The sequence below is a fragment of the Tympanuchus pallidicinctus genome, unplaced genomic scaffold (genome assembly GCF_026119805.1).
Source record: "Tympanuchus pallidicinctus isolate F22 unplaced genomic scaffold, pur_lepc_1.0 scaffold12, whole genome shotgun sequence".
In the NCBI taxonomy this organism is placed as follows: Eukaryota; Metazoa; Chordata; class Aves; order Galliformes; family Phasianidae; genus Tympanuchus; species Tympanuchus pallidicinctus.
This window is the reverse complement of record NW_026294637.1, coordinates 682,343-705,291: the sequence shown is the minus strand read 5'-3', so window position 1 is coordinate 705,291 and position 22,949 is coordinate 682,343. Positions and strand designations below refer to the sequence as shown.

The following is a 22,949-nucleotide window of genomic DNA, read 5'->3' as shown; positions in this document are numbered from 1 at the left end:
GTTTCGTTCTTTGGCGGTGAGGATCTGAGAGCGACTGAGGAGCACGTGACAAAAATTTAAAATGAAAAGAAAAGTTGCGCGCCCAACGTGGGGCTCGAACCCACGACCCTGGGATTAAGAGTCCCATGCTCTACCGACTGAGCTAGCCGGGCTCCTGGTTGTGGCCTTGTTTTCTAGGCCACTCACAGCGCTTTTACATCACACACCTGGGGAACCCTGACTTTCACTGAGAAATTTCATATCAAAATAATAAATTTCTTAGAAAAAGAATGTCTCAAAACTATGTAAATCAGTATCAGAACACAGTCAAGTCTACGGTTTTTTTAATTATTATTATTACATTGTATTTTCAAATAGAAAATAGACTTCCCAAGACACCCTAATGAATAGTTGATCTTACCTCTTTTTTTTACCAGGATACGTTCTTGGAAATCTCAGGGATCCTTAAGGATTTATTTCTGTGACCATTTCTGCTCCTTAATTTATAACACTGCAGCGGTAGGCTAGCCACCTCACTAAAATGCAAAGAATAAAAAATTGAAAGAGATCTTTAATGGAGATGCTTGTTCCAGGTGCTGATGAGCAATGCTGATTTGGAAATCAACAAAAACAGTTTAAAGTTTTCTTTCTTCTTTTCTTTTCCTCAGTTTCCTAGGTGAAATTTGACAAGACCTGTTTTCTGAACTGCGTTGTCAGTTCCTGCCTCCCTGCGGCTCCTCCGCGCCGCCAGGGGGCGCAATGCGGTTGCTTGGCGCGTAGCATGTTCCTCACAGCGCCTCGCGCCACAAGAGCGCGAAGCGGGACCCTCGAGTCTGGTAGGGGTTTGCTGGGCCTTAGCGGCTCTTACCGGGACTAACCGTCTCTTACCGAGCCTTACCGGCCCGCAGCCCAGTCACAGCGGACCGGGGCAGTCCGCAGCCCTTCCGGGGCTCATTGGAGCGGGCGGTGCTATATACAGTGCCCATCGCAGCTCGCTCTGTGGAGCCGTCGCACCTCAGCGCAGCCTCACGCGGGGCGGGGCAGCGCTCACAGAGCCGGGCTGCTGTGGTGGCTGCGGCTGCTCGCAGCTCGGCCTGCCCGGATTTCCGCGGGCTTTGTGCCGTTGGTGGGACTGGCAGGCACCGCACGGTGGAGCAGCTGTGTGATGGGTGCAGCCGAATGCTCATCGGTGTTGTTCTGTAAAAATATTGCTTGTGGCTATTCTGCCGCATCTCTGTTTTCGTGTTTTAACATCACTTCAGGAAAAGAAAAAAAAATCCAACCCGGGCCAACAGAAGGTGAAAACATCTGGGAAGCAACAGGGTTTTCAGTGTAGTCTGGGAATACAGGGCATCCTCCAAACTGCCATGTTTTCTGAAGAGATAAGAAAGCATTTGGAGTTTCTCCGTGGACTTCCTGCATGCAGTTTAGAACGTGGATGTTGGGAGAGCTTTAGAAATGCATTGCAGGAGGACCCGCTGTATGGATAACACAGCGTTTCTTTGTACTGCAGGCTCTGATATCAGCCCACGCCATTTCTGGGGCTCCCCACCAGCAGCCAGCACGGCGAAGCACGGCACTGGGGCAGCACCGCCCCGGGATGCAGAGGAGCTGAGAACAGCCCAGCCTGGGCAGAGGCAGGATCCTCTCCAGCACAGCAGTGTAAGTGCTGTGGGTCAATGGCCCTGCTCTGCGTATCCGTATCAAGAGGCAGAAGCGGCCTCGCTCTCTTCTTTCCCTTTGGCAGAACTGCTGTAAACACTGCATCAGTTGCACAGCAGTCACTGGGTGAGAGTACTGCCTTACTGGAATTTGCCCAGGGCCATTCAAGAGCAATTGTTTTTCAAATGATGGGATGCTTTAATATTTAATTGCATTCTTCTTTGTCGCTTGCAGAAGATGCAAATTTTGGCAAGTCAGACATGAACTTAGTGGTACATCCACTGTACTGTGTGTGCCCAGATTGCCACATGAGAGCACAGCAGTGAGGCAGCATCCAGCAGGCCCAAAGTGTCAGACACTGACCTGGGTTTTGTCCTGTATAAAATATTTTATAAAAAATATTTTTGTGGTGTTTTACAGTTGAATTTGGCATAGAAATGCAGAGTTCTGAGCAGGAATTGCTTCATTTAAAAAAATGTCAGAGAGCTCCACATAACCAAAGCTGGTTATGTACCCATTAAACCTCACTCACAAGTAATCTTTCCAATCCTACTTATCTGAAACTAAATACTTGGTTTTGCTGTTCTTTAAACATTTTAGCCTTCTGGCTTAAATAGATAGAGCTAGGTGATGAGGTCCTGACAGGCACAGGGAACAGGCAAGGGAAGTGATATAACATACTCCGTTAGCAAGTCCTGTATTTAGTGAGGAAGGGACTATAATTTCCTGCAGCCTTTGTGCTCTGCCAAGGAGTTATTTAAATAAAACAAAATGATCCACGTGCTGTATTTCCCATTCTTTTTATCATGAAAAACAAACAAACAAACAAAAAAAAAATCAGAAAAGACAGAGATGTAAAAAGGGAAAGACTCTGGCCTCGTTTTTCTACTGGGGAAAATGGCAGCTGAAATAAAGCATTAACGAAGTGTCTTTCATTGGCGTTTGTGCAGATGTGCTGTGAAACTGAAGGGAGGCAGCGGTTTCACAGAGGAGCCAAAACCACGCACCTTCCCGGTACGAAGAGATGATTTAGAGCAAATTTGCGTTTTTTCCTCCGAGATCTGAAGCTCACCACCGAACGCTATTGCTTTCCACTCCTCGAAGAAGCGGGTTGCCCGTGTTGAACGAAGCGTCCCCGCACACGGCGGCCGCGCGGGGTCACTCCCGAGCTGTGCCGGCAGCCGCGGGGCAGCGGCGGGGCCGGGCCGGGAGAGCGGCGGCGGCGGCGGGGCGGCCCCGCGGGCCGGGAGACGCTCAGTGCCCGGCCCGGCCCGGCCCTGCCCGCACCCATGTCGGCCCCGGGACGGCTCCTGCTCCTCGCCGCCGCGCTGGCCGCGGGCGTGCAGCGGAGCGGCGGCGCCGAGCAGCCAGGTGAGCGCGGGGATGCGTGCGGGGATGGCCGCGGGTGCGGAGCTGCGGCCGGAGAGCTGGCCCCGGAGCTGCCCGGGTTCCCCGGCTCACCGCAGGCTCTCTCGATGCTCACGGACCGGATCGCGGCAGCGGCTGGCTGGAGGAGCGTTGCGACCCTCTGAGGCCGGGGAGGTGCTTTACCACCAGAAATCTCCAGCACGGTTTCCAGGCACCGTTTCAGATTATTCATTTATTTATTTATTTACTTTGCTGCAATGACTGTAATTAAACAGTGGGAATGTGTGCATGGAAACTGGGACTGGCTCCCAGCTGTGCTGTGGTGGTCCTTGATCAGAGCAGAGCACCGTGACTAATATTTGTGGGATCAGCTACAAGCAGTAGCCCGTGGGAGAAGGTGAGGATGCGCTGCCAGAGGGCAGAGGTGAGGTGAAGCAGCCCAGACAATGCACATACTTTGCAGGTACTGGGAACTGGCAGTAGGCACAGCTACCAGATCCAGCACGCATCTGGGTAACTGACCCCAGTGAGCTGTCTTGGGAGTTCAGCAGCCAGCTCAAGCAGTAGGAGGAAAGACTGATTGTAAAGCTAACCACAGGAACCCTCTTTTTGCAGAGCCTGCTCTGTGGTCCTCCAGCAGTGACATCGTTCATCCAGTCAAGGTTGATGAGAGCGGATCCTTTCTGTCCTACGACTTGTCCCACCGAGCCCTTCACAGAAGGTCTCTTTCCTCCAAGAACAAGTTTCTTGCTTTCTATGAACTGCATTACAAAGGACAACCGCTGAAATTCAACCTGAGCCTTAACGTCAACCTCCTCACCCCTGGGTTTGTCAGTGAGAGGCGGTACGGGGGAATCGCCGATGCCAAGATCCAGTCCCACACGTACAACTCCTGCCACATGATCGGGGAGGTCCGGAGCCGGACGCTGAAGGGAGGCCTGGCTGCGCTCAGTACGTGTGATGGGCTGGTGAGTATCAGGGTTCTCAGCCGACAGGGAAATAGCAGAAGCTGTGTGAAATCGTTTTTTCTTTGGAAGGTACTGGCAAAATTCCTCCTGATAGCAGTGGAGTCAAGATGTCATTGTGTAGGTTTGATGCTGCTTCGGATGACCTGACTGTAAATTTCCCATGGATTCCAGTAGTTTGGGAACTCTTGGGACTGTGTTTACTTGTGCTTGTGTCCGAATTCCCAAAGAGCAATTCCCATATGGCCTTCATCTTCTGGTACATAAATATAGGATTATGAGAAACTCATCTGAAAGCGTAGTTGATCGAAGCCTGGAGATGATGAAATATCTCACGATAATGAAATACTGTTTCATGATCATGTGGTTCATGTGTAGTGAAATCTCTTTTCACTAAAAGTGAGCATCAGCTGTCTTATTCCACGGCCAGTATTTTCAAAGGCAATAGGGACATTTAAGAAGGTAGGTTTTGCTGAAAGCCAAAGTCATTATCACTAGTAAGACTGTGGTGTAGGCACTTAGGAAGGCAAATTCATGTCTTTAGCATAAATTTGCATGTCTGCACTAGCTTGCATCTGGCTGGCACAGGTACTGGGTCCCCGCAAGGTTTAAAATCTCTCAGAGATTTGCAGAATCATTACGGTGTAACTTCATAACTCACACGATGCACAGACACTCCTCAGGTAGGGGTGTCTGCCTCAAGAGGGGGTTCTGCTTCGTGTGGTGACCCTGCACAGAGCTGGCACGCACACGGGGTACAGGGCTGCTGCTGCTGCAAGTACAAATCAGCAGTAGTCCTTGTGCCCCACGTCTCTGCATTTGCAGGGCTGGTAATTCCTTGCCCTGGTTTCCTGCGTGCTTCTCTTTGAGTCCCAGCAGGTCCTCTGGCTGCTGCAGGTGGCTTCAGTTCAGCTGATGGCTGTGTTTGTGTTTCAAGCTTCCTGTGTTTAAAGAAAAGCAGTATGTGTCTGTATGTTGAGCTGGCCTGCTAAAGCATAATGGTTTGTAAATTGGAGGTCTGTGCAGGCCACACGAATCACAAATCTGAGCACACAGCTGTGCTGCTGGACGTAGCAGGAGCTCACACCTTCCCTGTGATGGGCAGGAGCTGAGGCACATACCTGGGGCTGTTCCCCATGCCGGTTCTGAGCCAGGATTTCAAGTTCAAGAAGTAGATGGTGCAGATGGAGCGGACATGGGAGGGATGCTGAGTGTGTCCAAAAGCTCAGAAGAGTTGGCTCTGGCAGCATAGCATGAAGAAGGTCATGAAAAATGCCGTGTACATCCTAGGAGGTGTCAAAGTTGCTCTTTTCTCACCAGATTTAACAGCATCTGAGGGTGTTCAGCACCTTGCACTTCATAGCTCGCTGAGTTGGGGGGTCAGATCATTTTATTTGCACTTTCACTGTCAGTTCAGCAACTGGGGTTCTGCCAGTGAGGTTTGAGGTCTGAAGGAAGCCTGTCAAAGGGCTTGAGAAGGGTGAGCAGCTTAGCCCAGAGCTGGGTACTGCAGTCATACTACTCTAATGCTGCCTTTGCATTAACTTCCTCCATGGCTTTGGGCAGTTTTTTCCATCTGGGTCTGTAATAACTCCTGTCTTCAGGGTGCTAAAGGAACTGGTTAACAGGATTAACATCTCCTTGTGACTGAACTATGGATGGGAGAAAAAATAATACTCATTAAGTAATTCATTTTCTGCGTAACATGTCATCTGGAAACACCTTTTTTATGATGGAGAATCACATAATTAAGGCCTGTAAAATGGGTTGGAAATGAACAATATCATAGAAATGCTGTAGGTGTGTATCATTTGTTAAGGAGCAGAAAAAACTGTTAGCTCACAAAAGGCATCAGCACAATGCTGCCTGCAGCCAATAACCTGAGTGGTGAGAAAACTTCAGCCTTAAGTTGCTTCAGAGCTTTCCTGCTTGGTCTTAAAATAACCAGAGCTTTTTGTCAGATGCTAAACCAGAGGAAAATGCACTGATAATGTGCTTGTGTCTCACATAATGATCAAAGAAAGTAAAGTGTGTCACTGAGCTCTGTTACAGTGAATTACTCACACACACCTGGTAATTGTGCTGGGGTTACAGGGTGTGAACAAGGAACTCATTGCTGGTGTGGGACAATCTAGTTCTGGAGGCTACAGAAGCATATTGCATTTGTACACAGTGGCAATATCTTGCATTTCAAGGCCAGCTTTGCTTTGTTAGAAGCACTCTCTGCCTCTGAGCTGTGAAGCACAGATGGGCTGTCCCAAAATTCCTGTTGAAATAAGTCGCATAGCGCCTCAAAGGGACACGTGCCTCCCTTGTTCCTCCCTGTGCAGCAGCTGGTCCAGCACTTGTTAGATATGTAGCATGGGATAATTATTCCTTCTTTAACAACCATACCTGCCTTTGAGATCAGTTTCTGAGTAAGGCTTCACCTTTCTTAGAAGGCTGTTAGAAGACTTCAGACTCCTCCTGTCAAGGATTCTAAAATGAGGTGTAGTGCTAAATCTGGGTTGTGCTCTCCTGTGCGTAACGTTGTCAGCTCAGTTTCACCTTCTCCTGCTGCCTGCTCCTCTTGTTGCAGCCTGTTGTGCATCAGTGTCAGGGAGGCAGGAGCAGGGATGTCAGTGTCGTGAGCAGTGGTGGGCCGTGACACATGAGGTGCAGTGAGATTAGCGGAGCGTTTTAAACAGACCTTCCTGCAGACAGCAGAGCCCTCAGCATTCCCACAGAATCTCTGTGGGGCAGAACGCAGCCCTTGCAGGGCAGGCTTAACGGGGCAGCGATCTCTGCTCCAGCTGCAGAACCCGGCCCAGGAGCTCCTGGTTGCTGGGGATGAAGCTGCCCAATCCAAGAGCTTCTCGTTCGGCAAATGCAGGTGTGTTTGTGTAACTGTTCCTGAGATGCAGTCTGGGGCTCTGCGATCCCAGGTGAGTCCATAACAGTGTGTTACAGCTGGGCCAGCACTGGCTCAAAATACCCGTAAGAACAGCCTCTTTAGAGAGGACATGTTTCTGTCTGGAACATCTTGCAAATCTCTCCCCTCCTGATATTCATACTAGGTGCGGACAGCTTCATGATTACATCTCTGTCTCTCCCTGCTAGAAAGGTGTGTTTCGGCTCATGGACGAGGACTATTTCATTGAACCAGTAGCCGCCAGCTTTCCCGAGGATGCAGCAGCACAGCCCCACAGGGTGTACAAACGCCATGCTCCTGAGCACCCGGGAGAGCAAGAGAGAAAGCAGCCAGCAGCAAGGGCAGCCTGCGGTGTGCAAGGTATTTCTCCTCTCGTACCTCTCACGATGAACGGCTAGATCCTAGAATTCATAATTTGGGTTCTGTAATTTGAAGTACGCAGTGAGAAGATAAAGGAATCAGTGCCAATCCTTAGTCTTGTAAGGTGCTCAGCAGACATGCTTATCTTAAAATCTGGGAGTGTTCAGCTCCTGTGATGCGATCTCAGCACCCAGCTTTTAGCTTGAAGGACACTGAGGTGAATGCTCTGAGTTTTGGAAGTTGCTGTGCTGGTTCCCTCCCTTTGCCACTTCTGTCTGGAAAGGAAATGCTCAGAGCACTGAGACGCAGCTGAGCTGTGGTTTTGTGGTGGTTTCTGTGGGTGGTGGGCGTGCTGGGCCCGTTTGGTGGGTGTCTGCCAGCTGGCTTTGGGTTCCTTGCTGCAGGATGGCCAAATTTCTGAAAGTGTAGGCAAACGGTGGTTTCCACAAGCGTTTTTATTATGGGAAGGCTGACCACTGGTTCAAATTGTAAGTCGGGAAAATTTGCTTGCTTAGCAGCAGGCAAAAGTTCTCTGACATTCATGTGTGGAGCCCACAAGTCACAGGAATTACGGCAGTTTTTTTTTTCCCCTGCCAATTTTCCTGTATTTGCTTATGTTTCTCACAAGCATGCTGAACCTCAGGCCTCTCATTCATCTTTTCCTCCCAAGCCTGCTGCAAGCATCCTGTGATGTGGAGACTGAATATTTGTTTTTGATTGCTTGCAAACATCAGTTTGTGACTTGCCAGAAGCTTGGACTTTTGGAGTAAAATTTGATTTCCATGAGCTAAACACCACAATTCCCATTTACGCCAGTGAATCCAGGTTGTCACCGTGGCCCTTCTGCCCAGCAGAATTATTTTATGGCAGATTAAATGCTTTCTGTATCCATAGCACCCTGTTGTACCAGTGTCAAGGAGCTAGCTGTCCAAGGCTGCCAAGGCTGCTCTCCCTGCTGCTTTTTGGAGAGGTAGAAAATCAGCAGTTTTTTGCACCCCCCCCTCCCTCAGGGCGTTTGTATGGGGTCTCTATTGGACAATGATCTCTTTGCTTTCCTCCTGAGCTCCAGGGAGAGGGCTGGCCTTTCCTGGAAAAGGCAGGCAGTGGTGGCTCAGATGGACAGCACTGAGAGCTGAGAGCTGATCTGCAAGGTACAGCAGTCTGTGCTTCTTGCAGGGTATTTTTTGCTGGAGCAGAACTCAAAGGCTGCATTGCACAAGCAGAGGATCATGGGCTGCAGTTCTGGCTCTGGGAGGGAGAGAGCATGAGGCTCAGAGAAGGAATTTCGAAGTCTTTTCCATGATAAAATCCCAGGGCTAGTCATAAACTGGTTGACGCTGTTCTCAGTGAAGAACAATCAGTGCTTTGGGCAGCCTAGCTGCTGGAGCATGAACCCACATCCCCAAAGGCTGGTACAGCTACACTGAGGTTTGTGTTGCCCTTGTTATTTTGGAGCTAGTTTAACTCTGCCTAGCTGAGAATTGAATGTCTGCCTGCAGTAAAATCGTGTAGTAGGCAGGTATTTGCCTTAGGAAGAAATCCTGGGGGCAAGAGAAACAGCAAAGGTACATTTCTACCCACCAGTCTGGAGCAGGTCTCAAGCATGAGATGAGTCTCTCACCTCAGAGCTGGGGCAGCATCCCCACAGCTCAGCAGTGCCTGCAGCTGGGAGCGCCAGCCTCCCACACCAAGCCAGCAGCTCTAGGCTAGGATCTCTGCAGCTTCCAGAGCTGTGAAGCACAGATCTGTGTGCAGCTGTGACAGACAGACACAAGACAGGGAAATTGGAAAGATGGGATGCTTTACTTTGCCAGTCTGAATATTTGAAGTTGCATCTTCCAGTCAGTGTCTTACTAACTCCCTAGAGCTTCCCCAAACCCTTTTATTCAATAATCATGTTATCTTCAGGCATTCTTCTTTTAATCGAAATGAATAAACTGATAAGAGTAATAATGCTTCCTTCTAGACTTTGAAGCCTGTTGCTCTGTAAATGAATTTCCCTAGGTATGGTGTGGCCAGCGTGTAATATAGCTGAATCTCTATTTGAATCCAGAGCAGCAATGTGGACATGATGTATGTGCCCTGGAAAGGGAGCTGAAAGTCTACAGGATTTGTATTACCTCAAGTCTTTCACCATCTGCTGATGTATTGCTGGTTTTCTTTGCAAATGATCGCACACAGCCAGGCGGTGTTTGATCAGCCTGGTATTCAGTTCCTGTCGATGTCTTGTGCTGCATATTGTGAGCCTGTATGTACAGCTGGGCAAGTGTGTGAGGGATCTTGAGGGGAAATGCCATACAGACCCTGCCAGGTAGCCAGGGAGCTGTGTGCACCGTGCTCTGCGTCCCGCATGGAAGCTCAGCAGCAAAGGAACTCCAAGGCAGCTGTTGTGATTAAACTGTCACAGTGGTATTAGCAATCCATCAAATTATTCAGATACTTAGGATTTTTCAGGCTGGGGCATAAAGTACAGCTAAAGAATACTATAGTCCATAAAATGTAAAAGTTCACTGTTAATGAAGTAAGGCAGAGCCCATAGAAACTGGTCATAAAAGCATTTCCCACTGTGTGTGATGTGGTTTGTAAAGCCTTTGCCCAACTTGGGGCTGACCCTGACCTTGATCTTGGAGCAGCGTCACAGGAAAAGTCTCGACATGAGAATTCCCAGTTTCTGGTGTGCATTGGCAGCCTCCAAGCTCTCCTTTGGCGTCGTGTGTCTTTTCAGCCCAGTGAATGTGCTCCTTGTTTCTCTGGGGATGAGCAGCACAGAAACCCAGAATTCAGTCTTCATGTGGCCAAGGAAATCTCTGTGCAGCCCTGCGGGTGTTTCAGTCTCATCCAGGACAGCGATGATCTTTGGGATTTGGCTCAGGACGTCCAGTTTCCAGGGCATGGAGTTTATGGTGCCGGGGAACTGTCTTTCCCAGCAAAATAAAAATGTTTGATTATCCTCAGCAGAGCTGAGCCACTGCTGTTGTTCAGTACAGTTCATGGTCAGGCCTCTCTCCATGTTTGCCTATAAATTAACGTGTTGGTACAGAACGCAAGTGCTCGGCTCCAGGAGGCTGCATGCTCCTCACAAAATATTTCAGACCCTGTTTCCCTTTGAGAATTTACTTCAAAGGATTTTTTTTCTTTCTCGCTAATGCTGCTGTACAGTGTTGTGAAGTCACTGTTTTCATCTCTCACTGAATTTTTGAGCAGAAAGCACAGCGAATATGTGAGTAAGTTATGAGTCTGAGTGAGAGTGCTCTTGATCAACACCAACAGATTGTTTAATTTTTTTAAAAAAAAGGCATCTTGATGGTATTTTACCAGTGCTGCAGATTTTTTTCTCCCTTTAATTTCTCAGAATCTCAGGAAAGCCTAGAGAAGTCTGAGAAGCGGAGGGAAAGGTGGGAACAGAAACAATACAGGAAGAGAAGAATAAAGCAGCGTTCCATCAGCAAGGAGAAGTGGGTGGAAACGCTGGTGGTGGCAGACACCAAGATGATAGAATACCATGGCAGTGAGAACATCGAGAAGTACGTGCTGACTGTGATGAACATGGTGAGTCCTAATTTTCTCAGCTGCAGAGCTGCCAAGTCCCTGGAGATGCAGCTGATGAGACATAAGGGCCACTGGGCTTGCCACAGCTCATTCCTGATGAGACCTCAGCAAATCTCTCACCAAACAGGCTGTTCCCACCCTCACGTTTGCTCTGCTGCATTGTTCAGTCCTCCATCTGCTTCAGGAGGGTGGTTTGCTGTGAGCGAGCCGTAGGCCAAAGTCTTGGTGCAGATGGGAGCAGCTCTCAGCCTGCCTTGGTTTCACTTTCTGCGTGGGGCTCAAGGCTGTTCCCTTTCCTTTCTCACTGAGGGTGGTTAACGTGGCCTGCCAGGCAGATACTGCAAGAGCAGGACTGCTCCTCCCATACCTACTGCTCAGGACAGAGAGGGGGCAGGTGCTGCCCGTGGCCACAGCATCACCACCACTGCTCTCTCCGGTCAGGCAAGCAGGCTGCTTGGGTGGGGAAGTGCAGCTGAAGTTGAAACCACTCTGAAGCCTGCGCTGGGGCCACCCACAGCCCCCTGCTTGATCAGGAGGCCACCTCACAGGAAAAGACCTGCATGGATGTGAGAGTTCTGGCTCGGGCTTCCTTGATCTCAGTGCTGGCAGTGCCAATAAGAGACACCCACAAAGTGAGCGCTGCAGGGCAGCTGCCATCGTGTTTTTCATCTCAGTTCCAAATGCTGCAGAGCCGGTGCCAGCCTGCCAGCGATGGCTGAGTGCACTGGTCTGGTTGGCAGAAATGTGAATGGCTTTCCTGGGAAGGTGCCACTGAGGGCAGCCGAGGGAAGGAGTAGAGCATAGATCTAGATTGTAGCTGAGCTGTTTTCCTGGCGCTAAACCATAGGAGTATTTAGAGGTAAAACTTACAGGCAGGTTTTGAAAGCTAACTACTGCTTGCATTGAAATTCCTCGGGTTTTCATTCTGCTCCTTAAACTCAGACTTTTCTGGAGGCATTGATTCCTAACGAGGTGGTATGGTGTGTTAATGAACTGACCTTGGACATCTGGAGTACCACTCTGAATGTTGCCTGGAGTCACAGAATCAGACTGGTTTAAGGTGAGAAGGGACCCCTGGAGGTGACCTGGCCCAGCCCCTGCTCATGCCAGGCCACCTTGAGCAGGACCACATCCAGGGTCATGTGTGAAGTCTCCTGGTGGTCTTGAAAATCCAGGGAGGTTTTGCTAAAGCCATAAGACAGGCAGATAAGTCAATGTGAGTTGGTATAATCTGTTTGCTCTCCAGCTGTTGTTGTGGTAGCATCTGTTTGCATTTCAGAAGAGGTGTAGTTGATGGCTGTAAGAGAGGGTGGGATTGGGTAGAGGACCTCAGGGTAGCATCCTGGATTTCCCAGTGTTGCTGAAGACACTGGCAGAGCGCTGGCTTTGAGGCATTTAACACGTCTGTTAGGGAGTGAAAGTGGAGGTGGTCCCCCAGGCATTTCTGGTTGAGTTTCAGTGTGCTACATAGATTATATCAGTTTCCATTGTATTATGAATGCTTTAATCTGAGTCTACATCTGGTCTTGTCTTTTAGTTTTGGGAATTCCCCAACATGTTGAGATGTTGTCCGCAACCTTCAGTAGCTTCCCCTTAAGCTCATGTTGCTTTGCAAATGTACTTACCAGGAGAACTGTCACAGGGCAAGATGTTTGTTTTGGGCTTTATTTAGTTGACTTTTGTGCTTTGCAGGTGGCGGGGCTGTTCCACCACGCCAGCATTGGGAACCCCATCAACATTGCTATAGTGCGACTCATCCTGCTGGAGAATGAAGAGGTGAAAAGAAAACAAAATGACTCACACTTCCATTCTGGTAGCAAATTGGGATACAAAGAGAGCTGGCCTCGAAAGCCTGTAAACTCTCTCATACACATTTTCCATGGATGGATTGTGTAAGATTAATACAGATTCCCATGCTTTACTTCCTAGTCTTCTGCATGGGCTGCAGGTCTGGTAAAGTTGGGAGGGTTATATGTCAGAGGAGCTGCGGGTCATGATTCTTATAACAATTTGTAATTTAGCCACTGTGGTAGTTGGTAGTACCTTTCCTTTCGTCCTGTGACTGATGGGATGGTACCCGGTACCACTGGCACTCAGCCTGTGGCAGCATCCCTTCAGATGTGGGGCAGGCGAGGCTCCAAGTCGGAGCTGCAAGGAATGGCCTGGCAGAGGCTGAGCAGCTGAAGCTCGCCGCGTCCCAGGAGCATTGCCTGCTGGTAGCACCAGCGGAAGCTGGGAGTTGGTGATTGTTTGTGTTTCCCAGCTGCAGCAGTCGCTGCTCAGTCTGGCTGTGCAGCTGCATCCTTCTCCAAAGCACATCGCCCTGGATGGAGTATTTTCCTGCAGCGTTTCTTAACCCCTGATATCAGATGACTTCATGGTTCAGTTGAATCATTGATGGAAACAAACCACTATATTCTCATCCAGCCTACGGCTTCCAAAACGCAGAGCAATTCCATCTAGTGGCAGTTACTCCTGATCTTACTCTGATGGGACAGAGATCAGATCCTCTGCACTGCATCTTAAAAACCAAACAGATCCAGTAACGATATGACAACTGACTTTTAATTGTGTTGGCAGGAGGATCTGAAAATCTCCCACCATGCAGACAACACCTTGAAAAGCTTTTGCAAGTGGCAGAAGAGCATTAATGTGAAAGGAGATTCCCATCCCTTGCATCATGATGTTGCAGTCCTGCTCACAAGGTATTGTGTCCTGGCTTTATGCTGTAGGTTTTACTCCACCGCCTAGAAACTCCTCCAGTGGCAGCAGGCAGGTGGGACACAGGCAGCTAGCTGCATATTTTAGTGGAAGCTGTTTAAATCTCACTCTCTGTACCTCAGCCCTGTTTGGAAGCCTGCATATTCAATATATAACTTGAAATCTGAAAGTGATCTGGCTCTAGTGGCTGGAACTGATGTCAGACCTCAGTTTTAAACCTGGAAACTGCTCTCAGTTTACCAGTAGTTGGAGTTTCCAAACCAGATTTTCACTGTGGCCCTATTGGGAAGCCCTGGAATGGGTGTGCCTTGCAGCAGATGTACACAGGATTAGCTCTCCATTTTCTCTTGTAGATGAATTCCAAGATTTGTAAAGGAGGCTCAGAGCAGGCCCTCACCTCCCGTGTAGCGGGGTGGAATTCTTGTCTCTGGCCAAATTTATATACCTTGCAGTCAGAATGTGGTTTGATGGTTTCATGCTGCAGCAGCTTGAATGTTGGCAGTATCGTGGTTGTTTGTGCAGTGATTCACAACCCACAACAGTTTTATCTTCCTTAGAAAATTTGCTTTGTAGTAGAAATAAGGCACTTAAGGGCACGTACTTTAATGGAGTTGTTCTTCCTGGGTGGCTGGAGCTCCCCTGCTCCAGACCGCAGCACCACTGCGATGTACTTCCCCAAGAAATGTAGTAATTGTTAATTATTCCCAGCATCAACTTTATTTATACAATAGAATAAACGTAGCCAGTCTGGCTTGCGTTTCCATTAATCAGGCTTTCTAATAAGCTGGGGATATTGAAAGAGTAAAGGGGAAAGGAAGAGTCATAAATCTTTCTGTGTGGAAAGACATTTGGATGTCTCCATTCACGCTTCTGTTTGGCCAGTGTTTGCTGGCCTTAGAGGCTTCCTGTTAGACTGGGACCACGGGGCAGGAGGGGCTTGCTTTGAGGCAGCTGTCCTCACTCAGTTTCACATCACCCTTTGGATCTTACTGTCTTCAACCCTCTTTTTACTGTGTGTGTGTTGTTTTCAATCGCCCAAGGAAGGACATCTGCGCAGCAATGAACAGACCCTGTGAGACCCTGGGTCTGTCCCACGTGGCGGGGATGTGCCAGCCCCACAGGAGCTGCAACATCAATGAGGACACAGGGCTGCCCCTGGCCTTCACTGTGGCCCACGAGCTTGGACACAGGTACCCTGCCTTCCTTCTCCTCTCTGACCCCGTCCTCTGTATGGCTTAGTCAGGACCTGACAAGGGACAGATAAGAGGTGGAAGGATGTTGCTGAGAGTTCCCTGAATCTCAGGGAATGCGCCCTGAGAAGCTGTTTCAGAGTTCGGCTTTTGGTTGAGCTGGATTCAAGGAACCCTTCACAAATGACACGTTTGTGTACCCATGTTGCTGATACTAAAAGCTGTTGAGGAGAGGATTGTTCACTGAGAGGTTTTAAAATAGAGTCTATGTATAGCATCAGAGACAGGATTTTTCTGATCTTGATTTCAGCTGCACTTGAGAAAATCATTTGTACATCATAGTCTGTATCTTTCTACAGTAAAAGTCTGTAACCAGCCAGTTTAATTAAACTGATTTTGTTCAATATTCTCATTACTTTCTTATTGGCTGAGTTGCCAGTAAGAGAGCTGAAGTAAAACTCCAGCATAAAGTTTGTACATTGGGAAAAATTTCATGTAATGATTACACATTTTGAATTCACAGATCTTTTCAGTTAAATGCTAACCTCCATGCTCTCTGTATGAAGCACAGTCCATTGGCTTTGTCACTTCAAAGTAGTGACAAAAAGTCATTTATTTACTCCAGGGCAATGAGCCTTAAGCTCGTGGGGCTGTTCCCCTGCTGGCTTATGTTCCCTGCTCATAGTGTTGCAGCCACAGGGACTGGACAGAGCCCTGAGCACAGCCGTGTTTCTCAGCTTACTGAGTGACCTCTTGTTTGCCACTGCTGGGCATGGGAGCTCATCAAGGGCATGGTGTTCTCTTACCTGTGGAGCAACAGAATCCCACCTGAGCCCTTGCAAGATGCGTGCTGAGAGGATGTCTGGCTCTCCTTGTCTGTAACATATGGGACAAAGCTTGTGACAGCATCTGTGGTCCCACTGGAATTTCCCAGATAGCTAAGTGCTCCCTGTTAATTAATGTGTCTCCATAAAGTTGCAAATGCTTGTAGTGTCTGGTATAGTGTGTCAGAAAGCAGAGAAGCTGGTTGTAGCAGGCGTGTGGCTCACCTCTCCTTTGTGGGACTGTGCTCTTACACAGTTTTGGGATTCAGCATGATGGAAGCAGCAATGACTGTGAGCCAGTTGGGAAAAGACCTTTCATCATGTCTCCACAGCTCCTGTATGACACGTCCCCGCTCACCTGGTCCCGCTGCAGCCGGGAGTACATCACACGGTTCCTCGAGTAAGTCCTTGCTGCTGCTTCTCATTCGTTTGCATCGGTGCTCGGGGCTGAGCTGGCTGCATGAGTTGTGGCTGGGTTGAGCTTTGGGGTCTGCAAGATACTTTCTGGCCTCAGAAGTCACCCTTGACTCGATGGCATTTCTAATTTGCTCTTTTGGCTCAGTCCTTGCTGTATTTGAATGCAAAAGCACCTTTGTGCAGGGACACAGTGGTGGTTGTTTGAATAAATAAAGCCAGAGCAGTTTTCTTCATTGACTTAGCTGGTGGGATTTCCAAAGCATGGTTGCCCCAGCAGCAGAATGCTGGAGCTGGCTGTGCTCCTTTCTGCCCCATTGTCAGCCACATGTTGCTTGCACCAGCCTAACAGATAAGTGTGCAGTTGGAAGCACATTACTGCATCCAGGCTGCTGAGCAGAAGGAGCAATTTGCCATAGCACATGGGATTTGTACCTCTTACTGCACCCCTGATCTTGCTTTCCACTCCTCCTAGCAGCAAGGTTCTGCCTGGGGCAAATGTGATGTTTGCCTAGAGATGGGAGGCACCATGTGAGGAGATGAGATCAAGCCAGATTCTTTCATGCATTTGTTTATTTTTAGTGCCCTGTGGCTGTTATTAAATTCTTAGGAACGTGGCCCAAGACTTACATTTGTCAGCCAGTCTCTAGCACCAGAGGGATGTTTTCCTTTCTTGCCACGAGAAGATTAGGAAACAGTGAGAGCATCTTTAAGAAACAGCAATAGAAAAGCTCTGGCTACAGCCAGTGTGTTTGTGAGGGGCTGGGAGCTGCATATTAAGAATACTGGGTGGTGCTGAGCTCCCACTTCTAAATTCCAGCCAGTGGCCTAAAACATGGGCTTGGCTCCAGCTAGAGTGAATTATTGTTGATTTGTGGCTTTCAGCGGAATGAGTCTTTCTTGCTCCACGGAGCTCTTGGCCTTTTGTTTTTAACCTTTGTTTTGAGATGTAGCATTTCCTGCTGGCGGTAACCTTGGGCTGCCATTAGCCCAGGGAAGAAGCAGACCATCTGGCTGCCTGTCCAGTGGTGTTTTCATCTCTTTGCTCCACTCCCAGAAGGGGCAGCTCTTTCTTGAGGAGTGGAGCAGAGTTCAGCAGGCACCTCTCAGCATCTGTGACATCCCAGAGGCGAAGGAGAGGCCTGCTGCGAGCACAGACATGAGTGCATTTTAATACAGTGTTGGCAGGAGAATGGGAAGGAATGAGCCAAAAAACGAGACCCTCCTGACCTGGGATTGCTAGATGTGCTTGGAACAGACTCATGTCAAAAAAAAACCAACACAACACTCTCAGATTATGGTCATTGTTTTACAAAACAGTGAACACTGGTGAGCGTTTAAGAATCAGAAAATGATTTGTGTCTCTGATGGCAGCACAACTCCAGTGCTGTGGTCATGCACAGGGCTCTGTGATCTTCGAGGCAGCGGCTTTGGGTGGGAGGAAAGAAGCTGAAGGGCCTCTCTCCTCTGCATCCCTCACCTTGATGTGAGCTCTTTTAAGCCTGGCTGGTGGAAGAATTATGTATCTCATAATGCTGTGCAAGGACCATGAATATGCCGTGGTGTGGGTAAGCCTGCCTTCATCCCACTGCTGCTGATTGTCATGTTTCCCTTCAGTCTTTCCTTCTCTAGACAAGACAATTCATTTCTCAGCCTGTTTTTGCAGAGCTGAAGGTCTTCCTCCATCACCTTGTCATGGGCTCTTTGTAGCTGACCCCCACCACTTGAAGCCTGGCTGGTCTGCTCCTGCAGCACCCACTGCTGCCCCTGCTCAGCCACTAGCACCAGCTCTTCTACAGCAATGCTCTTCTCCAGTCATTCCAACTCCCCTGTTTGTGCAGCTGATTCCTCCCAAGTTTAAATCCTTGCCTTTGTTTTTATTGAATTCAGTCCTGTTTTTTTGGATCCTTCTTCCAGTTCTGCAAGAGCTTTTGGAATTTTAATCCTGCTTGCGAGCGTATTTGCAGATCCTCCCAGCCCACTGGCGTATGGGGATCTAATCAACGCCTATCTATTCCGTCACGCAGCTCTTTAATGAACAGACTGAAATAGGCAAATGCAAAGCAGACCCCTGTGAATTTTTACTGCTGTGTGGGTCACTGTACATCCCTTCAAAGCCAGATTAAACTCATGCCAACTCTTGCTGGCTCAGTTAGGTTTATTTTGCAAAATCTGGAGGCCAGTTGAAGATATCAGTAGGACAGCTGTAAAGTGGTTGATGAAGAAATAGATTTTGAACGTAACTCTAGAGATCTAAACTATCCCATATGGGGACTGCAGAGATCTCCTGTAAACTGAGGCAAGACAAAAAGTGCCTTCAGCAGAACAGAGGGCCCTGGGCATTTTTGGGGTGGTGTCAGGCCCCATATGCTGTTGCCAGAATAGATGATTGTGGATTAATCCAAAGGAGTAGCACTTCCATTCATGCAGCTAGAGCAGGAGTCCAGTGCTTAAGCTTTGACTTTCCCAGCAAAGATGTGATCATTTCTAATTTTAGACAACATATGCTTCTTAAGTGAATTCTGTCAGTGTGCAAAGAAAATCCACTGGAGTTGCAGTGCAGCGACTTTGCTGTAGGCCTGAAACAGGCTTACAGCTTGAGGCTGGACATGGTACTGCATCCAGCTGCATAATTCACACCTAATTCAGCCCAGCTCAGGCCTGAATCACCCACAGCAGTCCTCTCCAGGGGGCCAGAGGGAAGGCAGGATGCTCTCACTGCTGGACTTGGAAAGTGAGACTTTCCAGCTCATGGGCTGCTGAAAGCAATGTGTTTACTGATATTTTTCAATGGGGAAATTGCTTATAAAAACTATATATGTGGTATATTAAGGAGCTGTGTTCCCACTGGCTGTTTCTAGCCAAGCACGGGGCTGGCAGGTGCCTGGAGAGGACCTCTCCAATGCAGGATGTGAGAGGGGTGCTTGCTGTGACTCCCAGCCCCATTCACTGCTGCTCCTGAGCTGGGCTGTTTTGCCAGCTTGGGTTAGGAAGGAATTCTGTTTCACATTAATTTAGACCTGTTCCCAATCACAACAAGCTGCAGTAATCTAATCTGCTCAGAAACCCACGCTGGAGACTTTGCTTTGCTGGAAACGCGTTAGTTTAAATCAACACTGTAAGCTAAACTAGTGACAATTTCTGGTGTGTTTGGGAAGTATCATAGCAAAACCACTCACAGCAGAGCAAGCCAGCCAGGATCATCCATCTTGGCTTCCCAGCAGCCTGGCAGCGGGCCACGGGTTGTCTTGGCTGAGCTTCATGCTCAGTTTTAATATCTCTTTCTAAAAACATGCTGTCCAGCACAGTCTGAGCACTGTTTGTAGCAGCAGATATGAGAGCGAGTGAGTTTTGCTGCTGACAATCTACTCTGTTTTTATTAGCAGGGCATTGACACTAGTGCTGAAGTGTCCACAGGGACGTTTTGGGGTTGGCCTGGTGTATGAACGCGAGGACAACATCTGCTTCTCAGCAGTGCAGTGTTTGTTCAGCGAAACCCTTCACCTTGAGTAGTGAAACTGAGGACTGGACCCTGGGCTGAAGGCTTTGCTGATGACTTGACTGCAAAGCTAAAACCCAGGAGATTGGTCCCAGGCAAAGCAACAATTTGGCTGTTCGTCATGGAGTTCCAGGATGTGTTGGAGTGTCAGAGGATAGGTGGGCTGCAGTTGCAGACATCAGATCGCCCAACTCAGAAATTGGATAAGTGCATGCAGAGACCCACATGCTGGAGCAGGTGCAGGGTTTGTTGGAGAGCCACGGTCATGTCAGCTATAGAATGAAAGTCAGGATTTCGGGATGAAACACTGATGAGATGCTTGGTTCCTCTGGTGGCAGCTGCAGCAGGGTGCGTGGGACCTGCCTGCACCGGCCGGGCAGTGACACTGCCTTGTCACCTCTCTTTCAGCCGGGGCTGGGGGCTGTGCCTGGATGACCCCCCTGCTCAGGAGGTGCTGGACTTCCCCCTGGTGCCCCCGGGCGTCCTCTATGATGTGAGCCACCAGTGCCGCCTGCAGTATGGTGCCTACTCCACCTTCTGTGATGACATGGATGTAAGCCAGAGTCCCCCCTCCCAACGTAGCATGGACTCATACAGCTCTGAGGGTTCTTTGGGGAAATGGGGGCTTTGCATGGAACGATCCTCTCCCTGTGAGTAAAATCTCTACCAGTGGGTTGGCTCTGCAGTAACCGCGTCCTGTGTTGTAAATGTTTCTTCTGCAGAGTGTCTGCAACACACTGTGGTGCACAGTGGGGACCACGTGCCATTCCAAGCTGGATGCTGCTGTTGATGGGACAGCATGTGGGGAGAACAAGGTAAGAGGGAGCAGTCTCATTTGCAGGTGTAGAGATTCTTTATCCTGTATGTAAGAGATGATTTTTGCTGGCAAAGTGCAAAACCTGGCATTTTGCAAACTCCAGCACGTGGACATGGATCACCTTGATGGCCTCACTCCAGCCAAATGTTGGTGGTGAGAGATTGAATTCAGGGAAATCAAGATGTCCCTAAAAAGATGAAACCTGCAGTTTGAATGGAAGCAGAAGCTTGCAGGGTTGTGTCCAGGGGTCTGTTCCCTCACACAAGTCCTCAGACAGCCTTATATACCTGAATTTCTCATTGCATAGAGCTGAACTTGGCTCCATCAGAGCTCAGCTGACCTCCAGTCACCCTGGAGTGAGTGTAGCATGGGTTTGCACAGGGCAATACGAGCGCTGGTCTTTAGCGCTCCCCGAAGGTAGGGCTCTCTAAGTAAATGTTTATTAGTGCATCTTTATCTTGGTTTCTCTTCTTCTGGCCTGTCCCTTTGCAGTGGTGCTTCAATGGTGAGTGCGTGCCCGTGGGTTACCGTCCTGATGCTATCAATGGCAGCTGGGGGCCCTGGAGCTCATGGGCTGCCTGCTCGCGGAGCTGCGGTGCGGGTGTGCAGAGCGCAGAGAGGCAGTGCAGCAACCCCACGTAAGTGCATGTGTGCTCTCCTGGGTTTGTTCAGCCAGTGTGTGTAGGAGAGGAGCCCAAGGCTTCCTGGTGGCTCCCTAAAGCAGGGGCCGTCGCCTGGCATGTGTGGTCCTACCCATGTCTGCACTGGACAGCAGAGGACTGCTGCCATTATGCCGTTATCTTTCTGAACAAGAAGCCTTTGAAACACCGCAGACGATTCATTTCATGGGGTTATCCAGCTATCTGGGTGATGGCAGGCTGTGGAGGGGCAGAGCTGGCTCTGTCTGCTTCCATGCACAACTGCTGCTGCGCCAGGCAGACAGAGAGCACTGGAATGTGATTTCAACAAAGAGTAAAGACTCCACGCTTGTAGCAGTTACACATATCTGGTGTCTTTTAATGACCAAAAAGAAAAATAGACTTTCTGTGGTTCTGACTCACTCTCATTTTGAAAACACTCACTGCTGCTTATCAACTGTTTTCTCCCTGAGAGTGATTTCTAAGCAAGCTGAATGAGCTGCCGTAGTGGGGGACGCTCACTGCTCCCCAACCAAGGAGCAGCATTATCCATGCCGTGACCGCTGTGCTGACCCATCTGTCCTCCAGATGCCTCCCTCCTTGCCCAATTGCTATTGTATTGGATTCACACAAAGGCCCCCAACTCGTCCAAGTGTCACAGTGCCTCGTAACAGGGAGAGAAAGGGGCTTTGTGAGCAATTTTCCAGTGGCAGTCATTTTTCAATGGCTTAAGAAGATTTGAAAACTAAGAGGGAATCTCTCTAATGAGCCCAGATGTTCTTTCTGCCTAACTTCTTTGGGTGCATTGTTTTTAACACATACTATTGAACTGTTTAAAGAATAGCTGTGTAATCTCAGTGCTAGGTCAAGAGCTAGGTTTGTGTTTGACATGAGTTTTGTGACAGAAATGCAATTGTAGTTCATGGAGTGTTCCAAACACAGCTGCAGGCATCTTGGAGAGCAAACATTGTAAAAGCAGCAGAATTTCCCTGGGCAGTTGTTTGCTTTGGCCACGGTAGGTAAATCTTCAGCTTTGCCTCTTGGATGAAGTGAACAAATGTGTGCTCTGGTCCTTCCTCCCTCAGGCGTTTCCTAAGAAAAAGGTGTGTAAATACAACTGTAAAATAATAATTAATTATGCTCCTTGTGCCACCCTAAACTAATCAGGGAAAAAGTTCTCATAAGGTCATGGGGATGTGGGATGCAGAAACTGCAAGTGCCCAAAACAACCTGGCAGCAACCTGGTGAAACAGCAAGTGTTAAAAATCAGTGGCAGTATCTTGAGAGTCTGTTGGCATCCAAGAAAAGTCTGTTGTTGCTTTTTAAGTCCCTCTCACTTTATAAACGTTGGAAAGAATGATGTATTTTTAAAACTACTTTCCAAAGTAAGTAAGAATTTATCACCTTGTGTATACAGTGTTTCTGGCTGTTTCTGTCATTTAGGAATCACCAGCATGAAAAATTTAAAGCCTGAAGAAATGTGTTTCCTCTCAAGAGATGCCTTATGAGATTTCTTCATTCTGGGCAAGAATTCATCTTAGACCCATCCACAAGTCCCCCAGTTCTTGCTGGGTTGCATTACGCTGTAGAAACATCCAGGTCATCCAGCACGGGAAGCAAGACTGAGTGGGCCAGGGGGGGTTGTCAGAAGTCCTGGAACTGTGGCCACTTGCCATTTGATCAGGAGCTCTGTCTTGTTGGCCATTCAGCCCTGGCGTCCCTGCTTGGATCACCAACCAAGTCACAGTCAGCCTGAGTTGCAGTTCTTCCAGATGAGACCGAGATTAGCTGGGAGGTGGCGAAGAAAGGGAGAGGACATCTGGAAGGTAGTTTGGAGATGTGTTTGAAAAGCACCATCAGAGCATCCCCCCAGCAGAAGCCTTTCAGGTGCTACCTTAAAACAGCTGCATCTCACTCAAAAGAAAAACCAAGTCTGGTAGTGGAAAGCTGGTTCTTGTGTGTAAGAGGTACTTCGCAGGGATGCTTTTGTAGAGAATAAAAGCAGCTGGGCTAGCTAAGCAATGCCTTCCAAGTCATGTAATTTTAGAGATG

At 48.8% G+C, this 22,949-nt stretch overlaps 1 protein-coding gene and 1 non-coding gene across 3 annotated transcripts in view; one reads left to right on the top strand and one right to left on the bottom strand.

Annotated features, from left to right (window-relative positions):
• Nucleotides 1–79: 79 nt before the first annotated feature.
• TRNAK-CUU (transfer RNA lysine (anticodon CUU)) lies at nucleotides 80–152 on the bottom strand. Its single transcript has one exon. It is a non-coding gene; the product is annotated as a tRNA-Lys (tRNA).
• Nucleotides 153–2,900: 2,748 nt separating this feature from the next.
• The window catches only part of ADAMTS7 (ADAM metallopeptidase with thrombospondin type 1 motif 7), a 46,892-nt gene continuing 26,843 nt past the window's right edge, over nucleotides 2,901–22,949 (top strand). For both annotated transcript variants that reach the window (XM_052671557.1, XM_052671558.1), the window contains exons 1-11: nucleotides 2,901–3,012; nucleotides 3,625–3,977; nucleotides 7,074–7,245; nucleotides 10,598–10,794; nucleotides 12,487–12,570; nucleotides 13,375–13,499; nucleotides 14,556–14,705; nucleotides 15,786–15,929; nucleotides 19,851–19,995; nucleotides 20,165–20,257; nucleotides 20,752–20,897. In XM_052671557.1, the coding sequence (XP_052527517.1) occupies nucleotides 2,931–3,012; nucleotides 3,625–3,977; nucleotides 7,074–7,245; nucleotides 10,598–10,794; nucleotides 12,487–12,570; nucleotides 13,375–13,499; nucleotides 14,556–14,705; nucleotides 15,786–15,929; nucleotides 19,851–19,995; nucleotides 20,165–20,257; nucleotides 20,752–20,897 (1,691 nt within the window). In that variant the 5' untranslated portion in view covers nucleotides 2,901–2,930. The remainder of the gene's footprint in view (nucleotides 3,013–3,624; nucleotides 3,978–7,073; nucleotides 7,246–10,597; nucleotides 10,795–12,486; nucleotides 12,571–13,374; nucleotides 13,500–14,555; nucleotides 14,706–15,785; nucleotides 15,930–19,850; nucleotides 19,996–20,164; nucleotides 20,258–20,751; nucleotides 20,898–22,949) is intronic.